General features: G+C 41.4%; 2 protein-coding genes across 3 annotated transcripts; one reads left to right on the top strand and one right to left on the bottom strand.

Moving 5' to 3' along the window:
* Positions 1-105: 105 nt before the first annotated feature.
* Positions 106-14,910, top strand: reep1 (receptor accessory protein 1). Its single transcript, XM_056295998.1, has 8 exons — positions 106-196; positions 1,607-1,679; positions 1,827-1,903; positions 2,164-2,284; positions 2,727-2,840; positions 3,172-3,334; positions 10,641-10,921; positions 12,627-14,910. Exons 1-8 carry the CDS (start codon positions 165-167, stop codon positions 12,696-12,698), a joined length of 933 nt encoding a protein of 310 aa, XP_056151973.1. The 5' UTR covers positions 106-164; the 3' UTR covers positions 12,699-14,910.
* A 168-nt stretch (positions 14,911-15,078) lies between these two features.
* mrpl35 (mitochondrial ribosomal protein L35) lies at positions 15,079-19,089 on the bottom strand. 2 transcript variants are annotated; one of them, XM_056296396.1, is made up of 4 exons: positions 19,003-19,089; positions 17,099-17,249; positions 15,518-15,662; positions 15,079-15,329 (listed from the first exon to the last, which is right to left on the bottom strand). In XM_056296396.1, exons 1-4 carry the CDS (start codon positions 19,031-19,033, stop codon positions 15,141-15,143), a joined length of 516 nt encoding a protein of 171 aa, XP_056152371.1. In that variant the 5' UTR covers positions 19,034-19,089; the 3' UTR covers positions 15,079-15,140. The 2 variants fall into 2 exon arrangements, with proteins under 2 accessions (XP_056152371.1, XP_056152370.1); XM_056296395.1 differs by having other exon boundaries at positions 18,994-19,040.
* Between the last annotated feature and the right edge of the window lie 591 nt (positions 19,090-19,680).

The raw sequence follows: 19,680 nt of genomic DNA on the forward strand, positions 1-19,680 counted from the left end.
ATAATGCCATCTATGGATAACAGTGATTGCTCTTGCACTGTTTACCCCGTATCACGTTGTCGCCTGCGTGAGCCGCAGCGGCTGACGCGCCCGTCGACTAGGAGCAGTCAGAGGAAGGAACACCTCCCCGCAGACAAGCGCGTCTCTGTCGCCTCTCCAGCGCAATGGTCTCCTGGATTATCTCCAGACTTGTGATGTAAGTCTTTTCTTGTCTTTTTCTTATCATATTTTCTTTTCACGTATCGGTTGAGACACTACGGAGAGATAGCAAGAAAAGCCGAAATAAAGGTTCCTGTATATATGGTAGGACACGCGAGGCAGCCTCCTTATTGGTTTATACCCAATTTGGTGTTGTTTCTAAGGGGAATCTGCCGTTACGCGGGGCTTCGAGATAAGGCGTTCACGCTTCTTTTCTTCTTTTTTTTGTGGACTGAAAAGTGGTCCAAGTTGTTTAGTTTTAGCAGCAATGCTATAGCTGCCCCCCCCCCTCGTAGGCCTACTTCTATATTTATTCCCGGGTTGGTTTCAGTTACTTGATATCCTATCAACCATGTGTTTTCATTCGAGACAAAGAGACGATGTGATTGGGCAAGTCATCCATATTATTTATAAGAGGGTAGCCTGACGGGACGGGCCGTGTTAGAAAGAGAGTCATGTCAGAAACCCTGCCATTCATTGTAACGACGGGATCAGTGAGGTGATTTCGTGTTGATGTATTGAGGGATGGGGGATTTGGTGGGTGGGGGGAGGGGGGTACAAAGAGATGGACAGTGTAATAGTAAATCGTACTGCGGACGCTTGTGTGCGAATATTGCCTTATGATTTCATAGAAGATGAGATTATATCTATCGCATTCATATATGAATCAGCGCCATATCCGAGCGCGTGGAGGGAGACTGACGGCGTATGCTATCCGAAACCTCAGAATAGTAGCTAAATCGATTCATTTTAGATTAGCCCACAGTACCAGTGTCCTGTTACACGGTCCCACACCCGTCTGTCCCTGAATTCACGGGATCGTCCCCGGGCATAGGAAACCTTGTTGTTTTCGGCTGTTTTGGGGACACCCGAATCACCACAACTTGCGTGTTTACCGCTAATTCTGAGTGACATTGTCTCTCTAGCCTATGTGGTAGCGGTGTCATCCGCAGCGCCCGGGCCCCCGCATGGTGCGGCTTTATGTGGGTCAGTAATTTGATCGGTTCACCCTCTCAACAGCTGTTGCACCTCAACACGAGTCCCGTCCGTCCGAGACTGTGCAGTCAGCAAGCCACGCAGGTGGCTGCAGCTCCCATGCAGACAGCGCAAACGCAAGAATAAGAATATACGGGGGGGGGGGTGCATATTTAGCACATATTTTGGCATGTTTATTGTTAGGATGAACGAGAGAGTCGAGCCAAGTCGAGCTCGGCATGAGGCGCACCCATTGAGTCGATAGACCGCTGTTGGTTGTTGTCCCTGTGTCCTGGGCTCTCTCTGGTTTGTATATAGCTACCCTGTGATATACTTTGTTCGGGGTGTATTTATTTGCTCACCCCTTGTGACCTTTTCCCAGTTCTCCAAATGTGCATCCCAGATGATGGTTGCGTTTTCCTTTGTCTCCTAGAATCGTGTTCGGCACACTATATCCAGCATACTCATCATATAAAGCTGTGAAGTCCAAAAATATAAAGGAATATGTGAGTATAGTGTTCACGTACTGTGTCGAATCACTCTGATGGGAACTGTGTGCTATGAGCCATGCTTTGCATAAAAGAAAAATCTCAAATTGTTTGTAACTGGGTTTGTAACTGGGTTTGTAACTGTCTGTACCCCATTATTTTCAGGTGAAATGGATGATGTACTGGATAATATTTGCTCTATTTACTACTGCGGAAGTGTTTACAGATATGTTTCTATGTTGGTGAGTGATGCAAGTTTTGGATTTGCTGTTTTGGAATTGAGACAGATTTTTATTTATTTATTTATTTATTTTTATTTATTTATGCTGTTATGATCATTATGTCTTTGGTATTCGTGCTTTGGTCTCACTAATACAATTACTCAATTGAAGGTTTATATTAGATAACAGTCCGTGACTTGGGAAACACAGAACATGTGACATACCTCCAAGGATCGCCTCAGCATTGGCACCATGTGTGTGTTTTTCCTTTTTCTCTGCAGGATTCCTTTCTACTATGAGCTGAAAATAGCTATTGTGGTGTGGCTCCTTTCTCCTTACACTAAAGGCTCCAGTGTGCTCTACAGGAAATTTGTTCATCCTACGCTTTCTTTAAAAGAGAAGGTGAAAGCCACGCCTCTGTCTTCCTTACCTTAAAGACTGCTAGTTTCTACAGCTGTGTCTCTGTTAGATTTGGTATTTAGATTTCACAGCTTCACTGTATTCCCAATTTCTCTCTTTTTTTTTGTTTTTCATTTCGGGGTCAGAAAACACTTCAGGGAGCGTTGAAGAGAAATCAACAGACCCCGTGTCAGAGGAATGTTAATGCAGCAATGCTCTAGAAACATCTGTTTAGCACAACTGTTCCATTTATGAGAACAACACACGAGTTAAACAGAAAAGATTTATGCAATATTCACAAAACATGTGCAGAAAGCAATCCAACTGCCCTGCTGATAGATGACAAACAGAAAATGAATATTTATGTGGTTTGTTTTTTGGGTTTTTTTTGTTTTTTTTTGTTTTGGGGGTTTTTTTTGTTGTTTTTTTTTATTACCTCTGCCAGGACATTGATGACTATATCTGCCAAGCGAAGGACAAAAGCTATGACACCCTGGTGCATTTTGGGAGGAAAGGGCTGAACGTTGCCGCCACAGCTGCAGTCATTGCTGCGACAAAGGTAATGCTGACTCTGAATATTTGATTGACACTGACCTGGGGATATGATAGAATGGAGAGCTGCAGGGTTTGTTTTTTGTTTTTTGTTTTTTGCCTTTCACATAGTAAGAACCCTCCACTGGGACCATCCACTGCTTTTTGTGGCCTATGAATAGGATTCAGTACCAATGTGTGATGATACTTTCACTCTGTCCAAGAGTGAAAAATTAAATTTCTGCCCCCTAAAGTGATTTATCATCTGTGTTCCAATATATTCTCTGCTTTTTTTCTCTCTTGCTCTCTCTCTCCCTGTTTTTGACACTAAAATGAATGTGTGGTGGACACTGATTCAGGGCCAAGGTGTACTGTCAGACAGATTGAGAAGTTTCAGCATGCAGGACCTGGCTTCCTACCAGTCTGACACCATCGACAGTGAACCTGTCGCCACTCAGCCTGCAACAGCAGAGTATAAAACCAGACCCATGATGCGCAGCAAGTCAGAGAGCAGCAGCAAGGGTGAGACAACCATGCCGGCACACTCAGTCCTACTGCCAAATGCTGAGAACCCTCACACACTGTAGATGATTGATCTCTGAAGTATGTGTGTGTTGCGCATACATAGAAGCAAGTTCCACTTTTGCTTTTGGCTTTGTTACACGGCATATTTACAGTATATCAGGCTATGTTGTGCTGCATTAATAAAATGGCGCATTGCAAATTGATAAATGAGGCTTCACATTACAAGCATATCTAGGCTCCTGCTTGCTTGGGCATCAAAATAATATCTGCACTGCAGAAATAGTGGTTGTTTCCTCTGCGTAAACACACATTATCATACATTTTTCTGTCTTCCTGTAAGTGTTTGTTTAAGCCTGCATATATTGTTCAGTTCCTTTGCTTTCCTGAGTCACCCTCACCCCAAATCTACCTTCCTGTTTGGAGCAGGTCGGGCCCCACAGGGCTGCCATGCAAGCCATCCCGAGGCTAATCATCCGACGAAACTTCCATTTGTAGCTCGTGTCATTTCCCATGGTTTCACCTTGAGTGGAAACTATTATCATTTGTTTTGTGTTATATAATTAATGATTCATGCAGAGGTTGCACTCTGTGGATTTGGAGTCTGAATAGTAGCCTTTATATTGTGAAGTTGCCATACAAAAGTGAACTGCACATGTGGAAAAACATGTAATTGTCAAATATCTCACACTATTCTTCATTAATCTGAATTACTGACAGATGCATTAGTTCTTTGTTGATATGACAGCCTGGTTACATTTGACATATATGTATATATATATACTATATAGCGTTTTTTTTCTCCGGAAACTGTCAATGGCATTGATAAAAGTACTCAACAAATAAGAAGCAGAATATTAAGATAGATGTAGGAAAAAAAACTTTAATACATAGCAGTACAAGCTTGTTTCGTGTGTCACGCACTCATCAGCTGCCAATGTGATTCAACAAAGAAGAACACACAGTCAATAAATATTATGTTGCCCCGTGTCACGCCCCTAATTTTGGTGGACAGCAACCAATGAGAGGATAGAAAACATTAGAAATATTACAACCAGTGGGGTAGGTAGTTACGATGCACAGCAACCAATTGCGAGGTAGAAAACATTACAACTAATGGGGTAGGGGTTGGGGCTTGTTTTGAAAAAGCATTTAAAAGGCCAGGGCACTGTTGAAATAGCATACATTTAAATATAACAAGGTAATGTCAAATAGGGTAATTTACATACACTACCGTTCAAAAGTTTGGGATCACCCAAACAATTTTGTGTTTTCCATGAAAAGTCACACTTATTCACCACCATATGTTGTGAAATGAATAGAAAATAGAGTCAAGACATTGACAAGGTTAGAAATAATGATTTGTATTTGAAATAAGATTTTTTTTACATCAAACTTTGCTTTCGTCAAAGAATCCTCCATTTGCAGCAATTACAGCATTGCAGACCTTTGGCATTCTAGCTGTTAATTTGTTGAGGTAATCTGGAGAAATTGCACCCCACGCTTCCAGAAGCAGCTCCCACAAGTTGGATTGGTTGGATGGGCACTTCTTTGAGCAGATTGAGTTTCTGGAGCATCACATTTGTGGGGTCAATTAAACGCTCAAAATGGCCAGAAAAAGAGAACTTTCATCTGAAACTCGACAGTCTATTCTTGTTCTTAGAAATGAAGGCTATTCCATGCGAGAAATTGCTAAGAAATTGAAGATTTCCTACACCGGTGTGTACTACTCCCTTCAGAGGACAGCACAAACAGGCTCTAACCAGAGTAGAAAAAGAAGTGGGAGGCCGCGTTGCACAACTGAGCAAGAAGATAAGTACATTAGAGTCTCTAGTTTGAGAAACAGACGCCTCACAGGTCCCCAACTGGCATCTTCATTAAATAGTACCTGTTAGAGCCTGTTTGTGCTGTCCTCTGAAGGGAGTAGTACACACCGGTGTAGGAAATCTTCAATTTCTTAGCAATTTCTCGCATGGAATAGCCTTCATTTCTAAGAACAAGAATAGACTGTCGAGTTTCAGATGAAAGTTCTCTTTTTCTGGCCATTTTGAGCGTTTAATTGACCCCACAAATGTGGTGCTCCAGAAACTCAATCTGCTCAAAGAAGTGCCCATCCAACCAATCCAACTTGTGGGAGCTGCTTCTGGAAGCGTGGGGTGCAATTTCTCCAGATTACCTCAACAAATTAACAGCTAGAATGCCAAAGGTCTGCAATGCTGTAATTGCTGCAAATGGAGGATTCTTTGACGAAAGCAAAGTTTGATGTAAAAAAAATCTTATTTCAAATACAAATCATTATTTCTAACCTTGTCAATGTCTTGACTCTATTTTCTATTCATTTCACAACATATGGTGGTGAATAAGTGTGACTTTTCATGGAAAACACAAAATTGTTTGGGTGATCCCAAACTTTTGAACGGTAGTGTATATCATACAGTGGGGTGTTGTTGGGGCACAGTTGGAAGGGTAGGCAGTTAAAATATAAAAATACAACATCTAATAAATGTCACATGTGTATCATCTAATGGAGGGGCAATAAAGACATTATTTTACTTGTAGTTACAAAGCAGATATTTTTTTTCTGTATCTACAGCTGGTGGCCAATTCATTTCTACTGTTCAAGGTAGACATATCAGGCTTGCAGATAATGAAATATTTCCCTGGCAAGTATAGGTTACATCTTTTGCTGTTAACTGAATATGCATTGCTCTTCATGAGGATTTTCCATGAGATAGAGTAATTAATATTCTTGCCTACCAATGACCAAATGTGGCGGCTTAAGGCCGTTGCATTTCTTGCATACTCATTCCTGAAGCTACTCATATGGGTGTTAAGCCTAATTTTAAAAGGGCTCTCTGTTAGTCCAATGTAAATGTCCACTTTGAAGTTGTCTTCTCTTGTCACTGATGCCTGGTAAATGACTCCCTCTGTCTGGCCTTTTCCTTCAAGAGGGCACAATGTCTTAGCACGGCAATTGCAGTTGGTGGTGTTTGGCTACATTGAGGGGGTCTGTGCCTTGGTCATGATGCTTGTGTTGTGGGGTGAAATAACCTGCTGAACACTTGGCATGCAGCTGTAGCTAATTTTGACTGTGTTCCTGTTGAATATTCTTCTTAATTGATGGTCTGGGGTAAAGCACTCATCCAGATCTTTTTTTGGGGCAGCACGGTGGCGCATTGGTTAGCTCTGTCGACTCACAGCAAGAAGGTCCTAGGGCCGAACCCCGGGGTTGTCCAACCTTGGGGGGGGGGGGGGGGGCGTCATCCCAGGTCCTTTCTGTGTGACGTTTGCATGTTCTACCCGTGTCTGCGTGGGTTTTCTCTGGGTGCTCCGGTTCCCCTCATCATCATCAAAAAAAAAATGCATGTTAGGGTTAATACTCCTGTCTGTGCCCCTGACCGAGGCATGGCAAGATGAACTGGAGTTGGTCCCCGGGCGCTGCACAGCGGCTGCCCACTGCTCCTAGCTACACAGCTAGGATGGGTTAAATGCAGAGGAAGAATTTCCCCATGGTGGATCAATAAAGTAATAAAATAAATAAAGTAAAAAATAAAAAGATTCAAAAATACCTTTCCAGTGTTAGAGGCCATGGTGTCGCTGTAGGGAGGATTATACCAGGTGATGTTCTGCCTTCCACTGCGTTTTCTTTTTTGCTGGCTGTTGCTAATTGATGGTGGGTTGTGCTTAAGCTTGAAATTATATCCACATTTTTGTGAGGCTTCTTGGTAGGGGGGGGCTGTTTCATTAAAGATGGCCTGTATGTGAAATTTCTAAGGTCTAATGAGATGTCAAGGAAGTCAATTTGGTTTTTGTTAGCCTCAATTGCAATTTTTAGTCCATTGCTTGCGAATATACTACACATTTTCTTTTTTATTCTCTCGACTTCTCTTATGCTCTTATTTTATATTTTAACTGCTTGCCCTTCCAACTGTGCCCCAACACCGCCCCACTATATGATATACGTAAATTACCCCATTTGACATTACCTTGTTATATTGAAATGTATGCTATTTCAACAGTGCCCTGGCCCTTTAAATGCTTTTTCAAAACAAGCCCAACCCCTACCCCATTGGTTGTAATGTTTTCCACCCCGCCATTGGTTGCTGTGCATTGTAACTACCTACCCCATTGGTTGTAATAGTTCAAATGTTTTCTATCCTCTCATTGGTTGCTGTTCACTGAAATTAGGGGTGCGATGCGGGGCAACGTAATATTTATTGACTGTGTTTTCTTCTTTGTTGAATCACACTGGCAGCTGATGAGTGCGTGATGCGCAAAACAAGCTTGTACTGCTGTGCATTAAAGTTTTTTTCCTATATCTATCTTTATTCTTTATATAATACACACTCACACACACACACACATATGTGTGTGTGTGTGTATGTATGTGTATATGTATATTTTAGCCTTTTTTTCTGGAAACCATCAATGGTGCTGGTAGGAGTGCTCAACAAATGAGGAGCGGAATACTAAGATAGATGTCAGAAAAAATACACAGCAGAACAAGCCTGTTTCGTGCGCTACACACTCATCAGCTGCCAAGGTGGTTAAACAACAAAGAAAAAACAGCCAATAAATACCATGCTGCCCCGCCCCTAATTACAGTGCAATGTAACCAATGGGAAGATAGGAAACGTTTGAAAAATAACTTCAGAAACGTCTGTGAATGTTCTCATTCATCCAGGTCATGGTTGTGACTAGCTTGGTCTAGTCAGAAAGGCACGAACTGAGGAAGCCTCTTGGATGAGAGGCGAAACGTCTTCACGGATATATAGCAAGTCCAGTTGCACTTGATTCAACTCCTTTGGATAACTTCAGAAACATTACAACCAATGGGGGAGGGACTGGGGCTCGTTTTGAAAAAGCAAGGACTTAAAGGGCACTGTAGAAAACGCATACAGCTTGGTTTTAAGAATGTACTTTGAATCACTGGGTTATTTTGCTCCTTATTTGTTGAGAACTTTTCCTACTGTTGAGTGTTTCTTTTAACAATGTTTTATATATATATATATATATATATATATATATATATATACTTTTGTACCACAATGGAAACTTGTAAACTAATTGGAATGTATTTATTATCTCAACTACAAGACCTAGACATCAATGTTGTACTCTATAGGGATGATGGGCTAGCAATTTGTAGCAAAACACCAAGAGAAGTCGAGCAAATTAAGAAAACAATATGCGAAATATTCTCAAACAATGGGCTACAAATCACAATTGACGCAACCAAAAAGCAAATTGACTTTCTGGACATCTCAAAGGACCTTAGGAACGCTACATACAAGCCGTACATTAAGCCCAACAACACGCTGCAGTATGTGCACAGAGAAAGCAACCACACACCCTCCATCTTGAAGAACACCCCAGAAAGCATTCATAGAAGACTCTCGAAATGATCATCTAATGAGCCCATCTTCAGTGAAGCTACACCTCCATACCAAGATGCTTTACAGAAGACCGGCTACAATTTTAAGCTCAAATACATCCCACCGTTAAGTACTGACTGCCAGCAAATCAACAAACGTAGCAGAAAACGAAACATCACCTGGTAAAACCCACCCTACAGTGATACCGTGGCCACAGACATCGATAAGCAGATTTTTTTGAACTTTTGGATTAGTGCTTTACCCCGGTCCATCAACTGAGGAAGATATTCAGTCGGAACACCATCAAAATTAGTTACAGCTGCATGCCTAACGTTCAACAAATAATATCGTCCCACGCCACAAGAATCATGAACAAATCAATGACACCTTCATCACAAATGGACTCTCCCAACTGCAACTGCCGTGTGCACCAGTCATGCCCCGCAACTGCCGCGTGCACCAGTCATGCCCCCGCGAGAGAAAATGCCAGACGAAAGGAATTACCTACCAAGCTACGGTAACGAGAGATGACAACGGCAAAATGGAGACATACGTCGGTTTAACACAGGGAACATTCAAAAAGAGGTTTAATGCACACACGCGTAGCTTTAGAAACAACCGTTTAAAGAATGTAACATCTTTAAACCTTTACATTTGGTCATTGGCGGACAGAAACATGAATTATTCAACCGCTTGGATAATCCTCTGAACGAACAGGCCATATTCAACCAGCAGTAAAATGTGCAATATGTATGTCTAACTGAAAAATATTTCATCATTTGCAAACCACAAATGTCCACATTCAATAACGAATGAATTGGCCAACAGTTGCAGACATAGATGTAAGCACCTATTTTGTAATTATAGATAAAGCATGACAATAGACAAATACCACCCCCCCCCCCATTGGACCGTTAGCGATCACGTGTTTTTGAATTTTTGAATGTCGCACCTCTCCCTTCCCTATTGGACGTTGTGCACTTGATGTGCATGACGAGGCAATAAATGGTATGTCCTCCCGAGTAGCTTTAGTGACAGCTGATGTTTGCTTATGACATGAAACAGGCTTGTGTTTGCTCCTTATTTATTGAGCACTTTCCCTACCATTGAGTGTTTCTTTTAACAAAGTTATATATATATATATATATATATATGTATATATATATATATATAGCGTTTTTTCCGAAACCGTCAATGGTGTTGAGTGCTCGACTAATGAGCGGAATATCAACGAAACAGGCCTGTACTGCCATGCATTAAAATCTTTTTTCCTGTATCTGTGTTGATATATATATATATATATATATATATATATATATATATATATATCAATGATATTATTAACGCTTCTATTTAACAAAAGAGTCGTTTTTGTTTTTCTTGGTGAATACTTCTGTGATTTTTTTATTGTATATGTGAAGAATCCTCTCAACATAATTATGGCTCAACAGCTGATTTGATGAACTTATCTGTTTTCCTCATCTAAAGAGCACATTAATACTAATGTCTATAAAAGGCCGTTTGACTAATAATGTCAAATGCTAATTTGGGTTTGCCGCTTTTAGTTTGCATATTGTATATGAGAAGAAAATCCAATTTAGTGAACATAATTCTGTTCTAATATCCTTACAGGACGTACATGGGTCAGTTAACTGAACAAGGTTTGCTTTGTTAGGTTGGTTTATGATCAAGTAGATGCTAAACAGACATAAGCTAAGCTTTACACTCCTGCTTATGAGTCTTGCACTCTGTGCACTGACCAAATTTGGTACTGTGAGCTTTCATAACCCCTACAGATGTAAATGAGTTGCTGCACGGCAGCAATTGCAGTGCAATTTGAATGCTGGTTTTACTTTTAGTGTAAATGAAAATGGCGCTTACACATGCGAGGCTGTTGTTCATCCCTCCCACCGTCCTTTTTCACGGTGCAGGGCGGGACTTTGACATGACTGAATATGAGGTGTTGGACTGCGACCACTGTGACACCAAGGAGTTGCTGTCTCAGACGGTTTTGCCTTCTGAGCCCCTGACTGAGTCCACATCCCTTTCGTCCTCTCTGACCCCCCAGTCCTCTCCACCCTCCACACCTTCTCCACCCTCCACACCACCCCCAAGCCCTCCAACTCCACAGCAGCCTGAGGAGGTGGAGAAAATGGTGCAGACAGCATCAGGCTCACTACAGCTCAAGCTGATTAAGAGGAAGGCTCCTGAGGTACTGCCTTGGAAACATGGCTGCTCAGTTGCTGCCTGGTTCTAACCACCCCCGGAGAGTGGTGATTAACGCACTGATTCACTAATTTCTAGTGCTGTGCATCTAACTGAATCGTAATGGCCCAAAACTGCATTACGAGTGTGTCTTACTCCTTAATCCTTTTTGGTTGCTAAAAGGATCTGTGACACAATTAGTCTGAATCACACATTTCGTGGAATTATCATTTGGTGGGAATGGATGTGTGCTTTTGGTTTGGATACCTCTTGTCTGGCTGCAATGGCTCACATACAGACAGGTGACAAATGAAAGGAAAACCCAACGTAAAATGTTTGAGTAAGGTGTCAGGCCACCATGAGCCTCCAGAAGAGCTTCAGTGCTCCTTGTCATAGATTCTACAAGTTTCTGGACTCTACTGGAGGGATGGAACACCATTCTTCCAAAAGATATTCCCTCGTTTCTTGTTTTATTTATTTTTAAAATGTTCCTCCTTTTTTTCCCCCAATTTCCCCCACTCTTCCAAGCCGCCCTGGTCGCTGCTTAACACCCTCTGCCGATCTAGGGAGGGCTCCAGACTACCACATGCCTCCTCTGATACATGTGGAGTCGCCAGCTGCTTCTTTTCACCTGACGGTGAGGAGTTTCACCAGGGGGATGTAGGAGGATCATGCTATTCCCCCAGCCCCCCCGAACAGGTGTCCCAACCGACTAGAGGACGCGCTAGTGCAGCAACCAGGACTCACCCGCATCCAGCTTCCCATCCACAGACACGGCCAATTGTGTCTGTAGGGACGCCCGACCGAACCGAAGGTAACACGGGGATTCGAACTGGTGATCCCCGTGTTGGTAAGCAACGAAATAGACCACTGTGCTACCCGGACGCCCCTCACTTGGTGTTTTGATGATGGTGGTGGAGAGCGCTGTCTAACTCATCAGTCCAAAATCTCCCATAGGTGTTAAATTGGGTTGAGGTCTGGTGACTGTGAAGGCCATAGCATATCATTTACATCATTTTCAGTCATCCAACCATTCAGTGACCCCTGGTGTCCTGTGGATGGCGGCATTGTCATCCTGGAATAGACCACTCCCATCAGGATAGAAATGTTTCATCATAGGATAAAGGTGATCGCTCAGAATAACTTTGTATTGGTTTGCAGTGACCCTTCACTCTAAGGGGACAAGTGGACCCAAACCATGCCAGGAAAATCCCCCCCGCGGCATAACAGAGCCCCCGGACCCCCTCACTGTAGGGGTGAAGCATTCAGGTTTTTCCTTTAACTTGTCACCCATCTGTATGTGGAAATGAATGAAGCCTAGACACATCCGATGGCAGTGGCTAGACTGTTTGGCAATGCTGACGTGGCCTTTACTTTTTAACCTATTCAACATGAATTACGTTGAATCAGAACAGTCTTTAAAACAGCTGTTAATCATTGATTGATTGATTGATTTGATGATTTATTGATTGATTGATGAATCCCTAGAATACATCCCTAGAATCATATTCTAGGAATGTATTCTCTGCTATGTATGTATTTGCTCATACATTTTTCAAACTCCAGTGCCAGTTTGTTTGCCATGTTTGTGTACCGCTGCACATTCTTTAAGAATCAACTAGGAAATGTCTGATTATTGTACAGCTCCCATCAAAATAAGTGCAGACTATTTGTTATCTAATCTTTATCCTTTTTTTTATCTCTATATATAGCCTCCTCCTAGAGTCTTAGGGCCGCTCACAAGATCCAGGCGTGTCCTTTCCTCAAACAATGAAGCCATGTGAAACTGTCCTCAAGACTACTTCAGCTGCTTTTGCTGCAAGAAAAAGAAGATGGAAAAAAAAACACTGTATGGCCAAAAGCTTAATATTTTTTAGCAGCCTTCTTTGTGAGGTAAGGTATAACCAAAGTGACTTACAACCGCTCTAAATAGGATAGGTCCTGTGGTACATGGCAAAACACGAGGTTTGTGACACCAGGGCAGGACACAAGAGTGAATGGATTCTAGGCTGACACTCATTTGAACTTATTTCATGGATTCACGTGTTTTGTATCTTATGTACAGTTACTGTGGTTATGATTTTGCTGATTTGATTGTTTTTATATCAGGTTTGGGGAGACAATTGCATGATTAACCCCACTGTCATTACTAATCCAGCATTTTAATTAGCAGAATGTATCATCGCTCAATATTAAGGCCGGCACTGTTGGTGCCATGTAGTCGGAGTCTTTCAGAATGTTACAAGCCAAGGATCGAAAGAAAAGGTGCGGCTGTGTGACCTCTGGTTTATACACAGACCTCTGAGCCAGTGCAATCTGAACCAGTGTATTATCAATAGCAGATACAGACACATCAGTCATGTATTACTCCCGACTAAATCTGACAAGGCGTCCTTATTAGTAACACTGAATGCCAAATGGCGATGAGCCATGTTTTGCTTTTTGCCTCTATGAAAAAGCCTTAAAGAGAAGTCAAGACATTGAAATACAACAGGTGGCCATTTGTTGTCCTCTCTTATGAACCTTTTTTTTTTGCCCTATATTAGGAATAATTACTCCTGCAAAACTCGGAAATAGCCAGAACATGTAATCAAAGTGGCTATCAGCTGCATATCCCCCACAGATGATCTGATCTCTCTGTTTATAATGCGATAAGGAACAACTATGGGAGACATTTAATTATGTTTATCACAGATAAAAAAACGGAAAGTTTGCCCAGTGGAGGAAACTTGTCTTGACAATCTACGTCAGATTTTATTTAGATTTTATTATGTATTTGATACTATTAAAAAAAGATTGCGTGCAATTTAAAACCTATTTACTAGGAACACATCACTTGGAGGTGGAGCAGTACGTAGAAATAGGCTGTCCACAGATTCACTGTAGAAAGATCAGCTTTGTTCTTTTTCCATCTTTGAAATCATTATGTAATAATATGCTTTGAGCTGAGTGACTCTACACCCGAGGCTCCTTCAGTTCTCTTCTGTATTTTTTTTCTTTTTCAGTGAATACAAAAATGTAACTGTAGTGGTTGGTAGGCCTATCTTGCATTTAAACAATAGATATTGGGGAAGCTTTTTTTTTGTTTTTGCCAACAGCAAAGGATGATACGCTCATGTCTTATGTTTTCATCCTGTACTGTATGTCCAATATATAGTCACTGGGTCTGAATCGTGATGATGTTTTTGCACCACGTGTCACGTTGTCTTGATAAAGGTCAGAATTTGAGCATCACTTACAGCGGTTTGAAGTTTGGAACGCGAGCTTCTCAGGTACAACTCTTCTGTTTACACGTCACTCACTCTGGTGTTGTAGCTACACTGTTATGCACATTAAATATCCTTTTGATGGGTAAATGGATACAAAAAATAAAGCAGGAATATTCTGGCCTGTGATAACAAAGTCTGTGTTGCAACATTAGTATTTTCAGTGTTTGTTTGAATGTGATTTCCTCCTATTCAAAGACAAAAAAAAATCAAAACTGAGAAAAGTGCAACAAACGTGTTGCTAAGTAGATTTGTATACTAGTGCATAGATTATTAGTAAGAAACTCCTCATCGCATGTTGTTTATTGTTCGTCTGTATGAAAATGGTTTTAAGTGATTTTGTGTGCAGCCAGTCGTGGCCACATTGAATGCCTTGCTTATATATACAGTGAATTCTTCATCCAAGTGCTTCATTATGAGAAAAGGAAATGTTACACCGACTCTTTCAGTTGGTCACACATATATGTAAGCAGAACATGTCTTATTTACTTATGTATGAGCCACTTTTGCTTTGTCAAAATATCCTTTCTTAAGTTGCTCCTTTGTCCTAAGAAATGTTGTTCTGGCAGGCCAGAATCTCAAGTCCACAACTTGATTGTGAATTATAAGACTGAAGGAGTGACGTGATGACGTGACGGTTTATGGCTATCAATTTATCTTTAAACTCAGTCAAGTACTTTTGTTGGTGAATTGACATACAGCCATTAAATATAAAGTAAACTTTGATGCCGCTGTGTGTCTTGATCGTGATTTATCCTCTCATTTCAGAGACGCCCCTTAAAGCATGTCTGACATTTAAAAGCTGTTTGGACAGATGAGTCCAACAATGACTCTAAGATGAATTAAAAAAAAAAAAGGTTAGAGCTTTGGGATGCAAAGTATAGCCAAGTAATTTCAGAGGCATATGATTTTATTACATTATGCATTCAAACAAGGAAAAACACATACATCAATTAATAATTATACTTTGAGGTTAACCCGATCGTGGTACTTAAAGTATGGATCGTTGAGATACCAGTTCCTTCTTTTCCAGAAGGAAGTTGTCATTTTATCCAAAAGCTTGCACTGTGTTTTGTTACAAAATATAAATTCCCTCAGGCGTTTCTTTCTGGCAGGCAGTTTCTTCCATAATTTCTTCTTGTATCCAGCCTGATTGGGGATAACAATAAAAGAAATAACAGTCAAATCCTTCAGCCCTTACCACCAGAATGCATAAATGACTTTGCAATGTAGCTTCTATTAACATTACATTTATTGTTATTTATTTTTAAAGGCATCACCTAACATAAATTGTGACATGCCAGTTCTCGCAAACATTTCAAGACTTCTGTCTCTACCTGACGTCTGACCCAGAGGCCGCAGTGCAGCCTCAGGAACCTTTCTGTCACAGATTTGACTGACTTCCTCTTCCCTTTCTTTACACTGAAGTATGTCAGGTTTCTGCAAGGCTGATGAACCAAGCTAGGAAGGTATGGTAACACACTGCAACAAAACAAATGGGATAAATGTATATAGAGTGCATAAATATGGCATCGATACGCTCAACACTTTATTTCAGCAACTGTTTAGGTAGTCAAGTAAAGTAAACTTTATTTGTATAGCCCATTATCGCAAATTACACATTTGCCTCAGTGGGCTTTACAGCAATACAATATCCTGTTCTTAGACCCAAGCACTGGATAAGGAACAACGCTGCCCCCCCCCCAGAAAAACAAAAACAAAACAATTTTAACAGGGAGAAAAAAATAGGAAGAAACCTCTGGGAGAGCAACAGAGGAGGAATCTGTCTCCCAAGATGGACAACGTGCAATGGATGTTGTGCATACACAATTTACCAAATACAACACTAAAAGAGGACAACAGAATTATAATGGAATTATAAATATATGAATATGATGAGGAGGATGCCAAGCAGTGTCCAGATGCCACTGGAACAGCCCAGGACCTGAGCCATGCGACCGCCATCATTCATGTAGACCTGAGAAGAGGATAGACTACACATGCACACAGGGGAGACTCGCATCACACCATTCACATACACGGGAGAAGAGACAAGAAAAATCAATTGCACATTAGAGTGAGAGAAGTGTATAACATTGAAACATCCATTCATCCATCCATTATCCGAACCACTTATCCTGCTCTCAGGGTCACGGGGATGCTGGAGCCTATCCCAGCAGTCATTGGGCGGCAGGCGGGGAGACATCCTGGACAGGCGACCAGGCCATCACACACACACACACACACACACACACACACACACACACACACACACACACACACACACACACACACACACACACACACACACACACACACACACACACACACACACACACACACATTCATACCTAGGGACAATTTAGTAATGCCGATTCACCTGACCTGAGGAAACTGGAGTACCCGGAGGAAACCCACGCAGACACAGGCAGAACATTCAATCTCCATACAGAGGATGACCCGGGACAACCCCCAAGGTTGGACTACCCCGGGGCTCGAACCTAGGACCTTCTTGCTGTGAGGCGACCGCGCTAACCACTGTGCCACCATGCCACAGCACAGAAAAAAAAATTATATGGATTTATAAGATATATATAAAAAAAATGTGATGAGGGGGATGCCAAGCAGTGTCCAGGTGGTGACCACTGTCACCATGGAGACCTTGGAGGACAGACTACATGTGCACATGCGGGAGACTCACATCACACCATTCACATACACAGGAGAAGAGAAAGGAGAAGACATCATTCAGAGAGAGAGAAAAAAGACGTGAGAGAAGAGAACAGTTTGCAATAGTCAATAATCTATACTCTATGATCTCGTCGGCAGAACAGTGCTTGGTGTAATTCATTGAGACAAAAATCGTCTTTGCATATGCTTTAAGATGATAAAAAAAAAAAAATCCCATTGGCCTTTACCGTTGCAAGATGCTCTGTTGAGGTGGTTGACACAGCTTTGTAGACCAGACAGGAGCTGAGGCAATTTTCCGTATCATTTGAGGCTGACCAATTGTAGAAAACTGGCACACCTTTGGTGCCCTGGTAAAGAGAAGCAGCGGCCTCAGCAACCCTGTCCAATAAAGGGAAAACAACAAAATATTGATCAAAACAAGAAAGCAATGGAATAACAGGAACATGAAACAGCACGGACAATACTTCATAGATATGACTGTCTTAGCTGACACCCCACAGGTTCAGCTGGAGAAACTGTAAATGCTTATCATTTGCTTCGAGGGGAGACACTGTGACATTTGTCGAGAAAACTAAGAATATCAACTCAACTCAAAACTTTACTGCAGAATCAAGGTCCATAACATGGTTTAAAAAAAAATGAAGCCATACAAGATAAGAACCACTGGTAAAAGATAAACCCAAGACAATACATACAGTAAACACAATAAAATAACATAAAAGGAACAAATCAGTGTCTTACAAGGAGACAGCTATACCAATGGCCTGTCCCACTGCCAGGATTGGTAGCGTGTGGCACTGAATCTTATATTTGTTAAACTTATGATTACATTATCAGAGTCATCCATCCATCCATTATCCAAACCGCTTATCCTGCTCTCAGGGTTGCGGGAATGCTGGAGTCTATCCCAGCAGTCATCAGTTATCAGTCATTGAGCCGGGAAATAAATTTATACATGAGATTTCTTAGAGCAGCCTGAAAAGTATTGACTCCTGCAGCCACAAACATTTCACTTGTACTACACCATCTAGGTCTTTTTAGTAGTATTCTTATTGCATCATTATAAGCTACTCGAAGTCTCTGTAAGTTTGACCACAGGTGTGCAGTATAAAGTGGTGCACAATATGCTCTGAACAGAGACATCTTCAAACTAACTGAACACTTACCAAACTTGCATGAGAGTGTTTGCTTGTGCATACATCATGCAGCATTGCCTAAAAATATCATCATTGTCTGTCATTTGTTCAGTAATATAATGTCCAAGATAATTCACCTCATTACATACCCCAAGATTATTATCAGACAATTTAAAAATCAGGAAATTTTAGATCATTGACCTCTTTGGTTCTGCAGATCATAACAACACTCTTACCAGCATTGTATTTGATATGCTCCACACCATACACAGAACATATACTATTAAGGAGCTGCTGGAGACCAGCGCTACAGGGACTAAGGATGACAAGGTCATCCGCACACATAATATGGTTCACCAAGGTATTACCAGTCATGCACCCAGTGTTACAGGCTTTCAACTGCTTGGACAAATCGTCAATATATAGACTGTAGCGAACTGGAGACAATCCCCCCTTGTCTGACACCATTGCTAACCCCAAATGGGGCTGAAACGCTATTAGCCCATTTCACTTGCATAGTTTGGTGGGCATACCAATAAGCCAGTATTCTCACAAAATATTTAGGCATCGCTCTTTGCCTCAATTTAACAAACAACTTTCTATGATTAACACGATCAAAAGCTTTGAAAGCATCAATAAAACACACAAGAACCGATGAGTTTTGGCCTCTATATTTGTTAACAATTTCCTTGAAGACATATATACATAAGTCAGTTCCATATTTAGCTTTCAAACCAAACTGGTTGTCCGTGGAGTTGATAAACTCATGCCCTCTATCCAGCAGGATTCTTTCTGGGACTATTGACAGTATGCTGGCTAGAGCTATAGGCCTGTAGTTAACATTCACGTTAACTTCAACATTCACGTTAATTTAATTAATAACTGATTAACTAATGCTTGTAACTCGATAAGAATGAAACACTATATATAAACGGCGAGGATTATGAACATGTAGAAACGCTCGTCAACGAAATGTAATTTCGTACCATACGCACCAGAGACCTTCCTCCCTAAGGCGGCCGCCATGTTTGTTTCGCGCAGTGCAACAGCGAACTACGGGGAGCGGACAGGACAAACAGGACGGACGGACTCGCAAGCATGTGTGTGCGTGAGTGTGCGCGCGCGCGAGCTCATGCCAACACGGAAACCCATGCATACATCTCCACCAGAATCAAAGCGCCCCAGACTAAACACCAAACACCATCAAAATCATAAAATCTGATTCCTTGGTCCATTTGCTTGGAGTATGACACTACCCGCAGGAGGAAATATGTCATGTGTAAAAATGTTTAATGATTCAACAAGAAATTCCCTTCTGTCCCTCTCATTGAAAATTGTATTGGCTGCTGGGATAGCCTCTTGCGTCCCATCCGATCGGGATAAACGGTTTGGATAACGAATGGATGTTAATTCTCATATATGTGGGAAAAAAACCTGTTTGAAGTCACAAATGTATGATACACAAAAACATCCGATGCCATAGACAACAAAAAGACTAAAGGCTACCTGTTATTATTCCACTTGGATGTCTGCTTTACATTTTAGTCCCAGACAAAAAAAATAAAATAAATCTGTGTATGAATACTGCTTATTTTTGTGATCAACTTGTTGTAATTTGACAAGAAGGGGTAGTGCGGCGTTGCCGTTTCCTCTGTGCCATAGTCTCATGTGAC

This window comes from Lampris incognitus, chromosome 16 (genome assembly GCF_029633865.1).
Source record: "Lampris incognitus isolate fLamInc1 chromosome 16, fLamInc1.hap2, whole genome shotgun sequence".
Taxonomy (NCBI): Eukaryota; Metazoa; Chordata; class Actinopteri; order Lampriformes; family Lampridae; genus Lampris; species Lampris incognitus.

Coding starts and splice junctions, on each gene's coding strand:
- reep1 (XM_056295998.1), top strand. CDS start 165: ATGGTCTCCTGGATTATCTCCAGACTTGTGAT. Junction 1,680..1,826: donor CCAAAAATATAAAGGAATAT/GTGAGTATAGTG, acceptor CATTATTTTCAG/GTGAAATGGATGATGTACTG. Junction 2,841..3,171: donor CAGTCATTGCTGCGACAAAG/GTAATGCTGACT, acceptor ACACTGATTCAG/GGCCAAGGTGTACTGTCAGA.
- mrpl35 (XM_056296395.1), bottom strand. CDS start 19,033: ATGGCGGCCGCCTTAGGGAGGAAGGTCTCTGGTGCGTATG. Junction 15,663..17,098: donor CAACAGAGCATCTTGCAACG/GTAAAGGCCAAT, acceptor GTTTTGTTGCAG/TGTGTTACCATACCTTCCTA. Junction 15,330..15,517: donor GCCTCTGGGTCAGACGTCAG/GTAGAGACAGAA, acceptor ATCCCCAATCAG/GCTGGATACAAGAAGAAATT.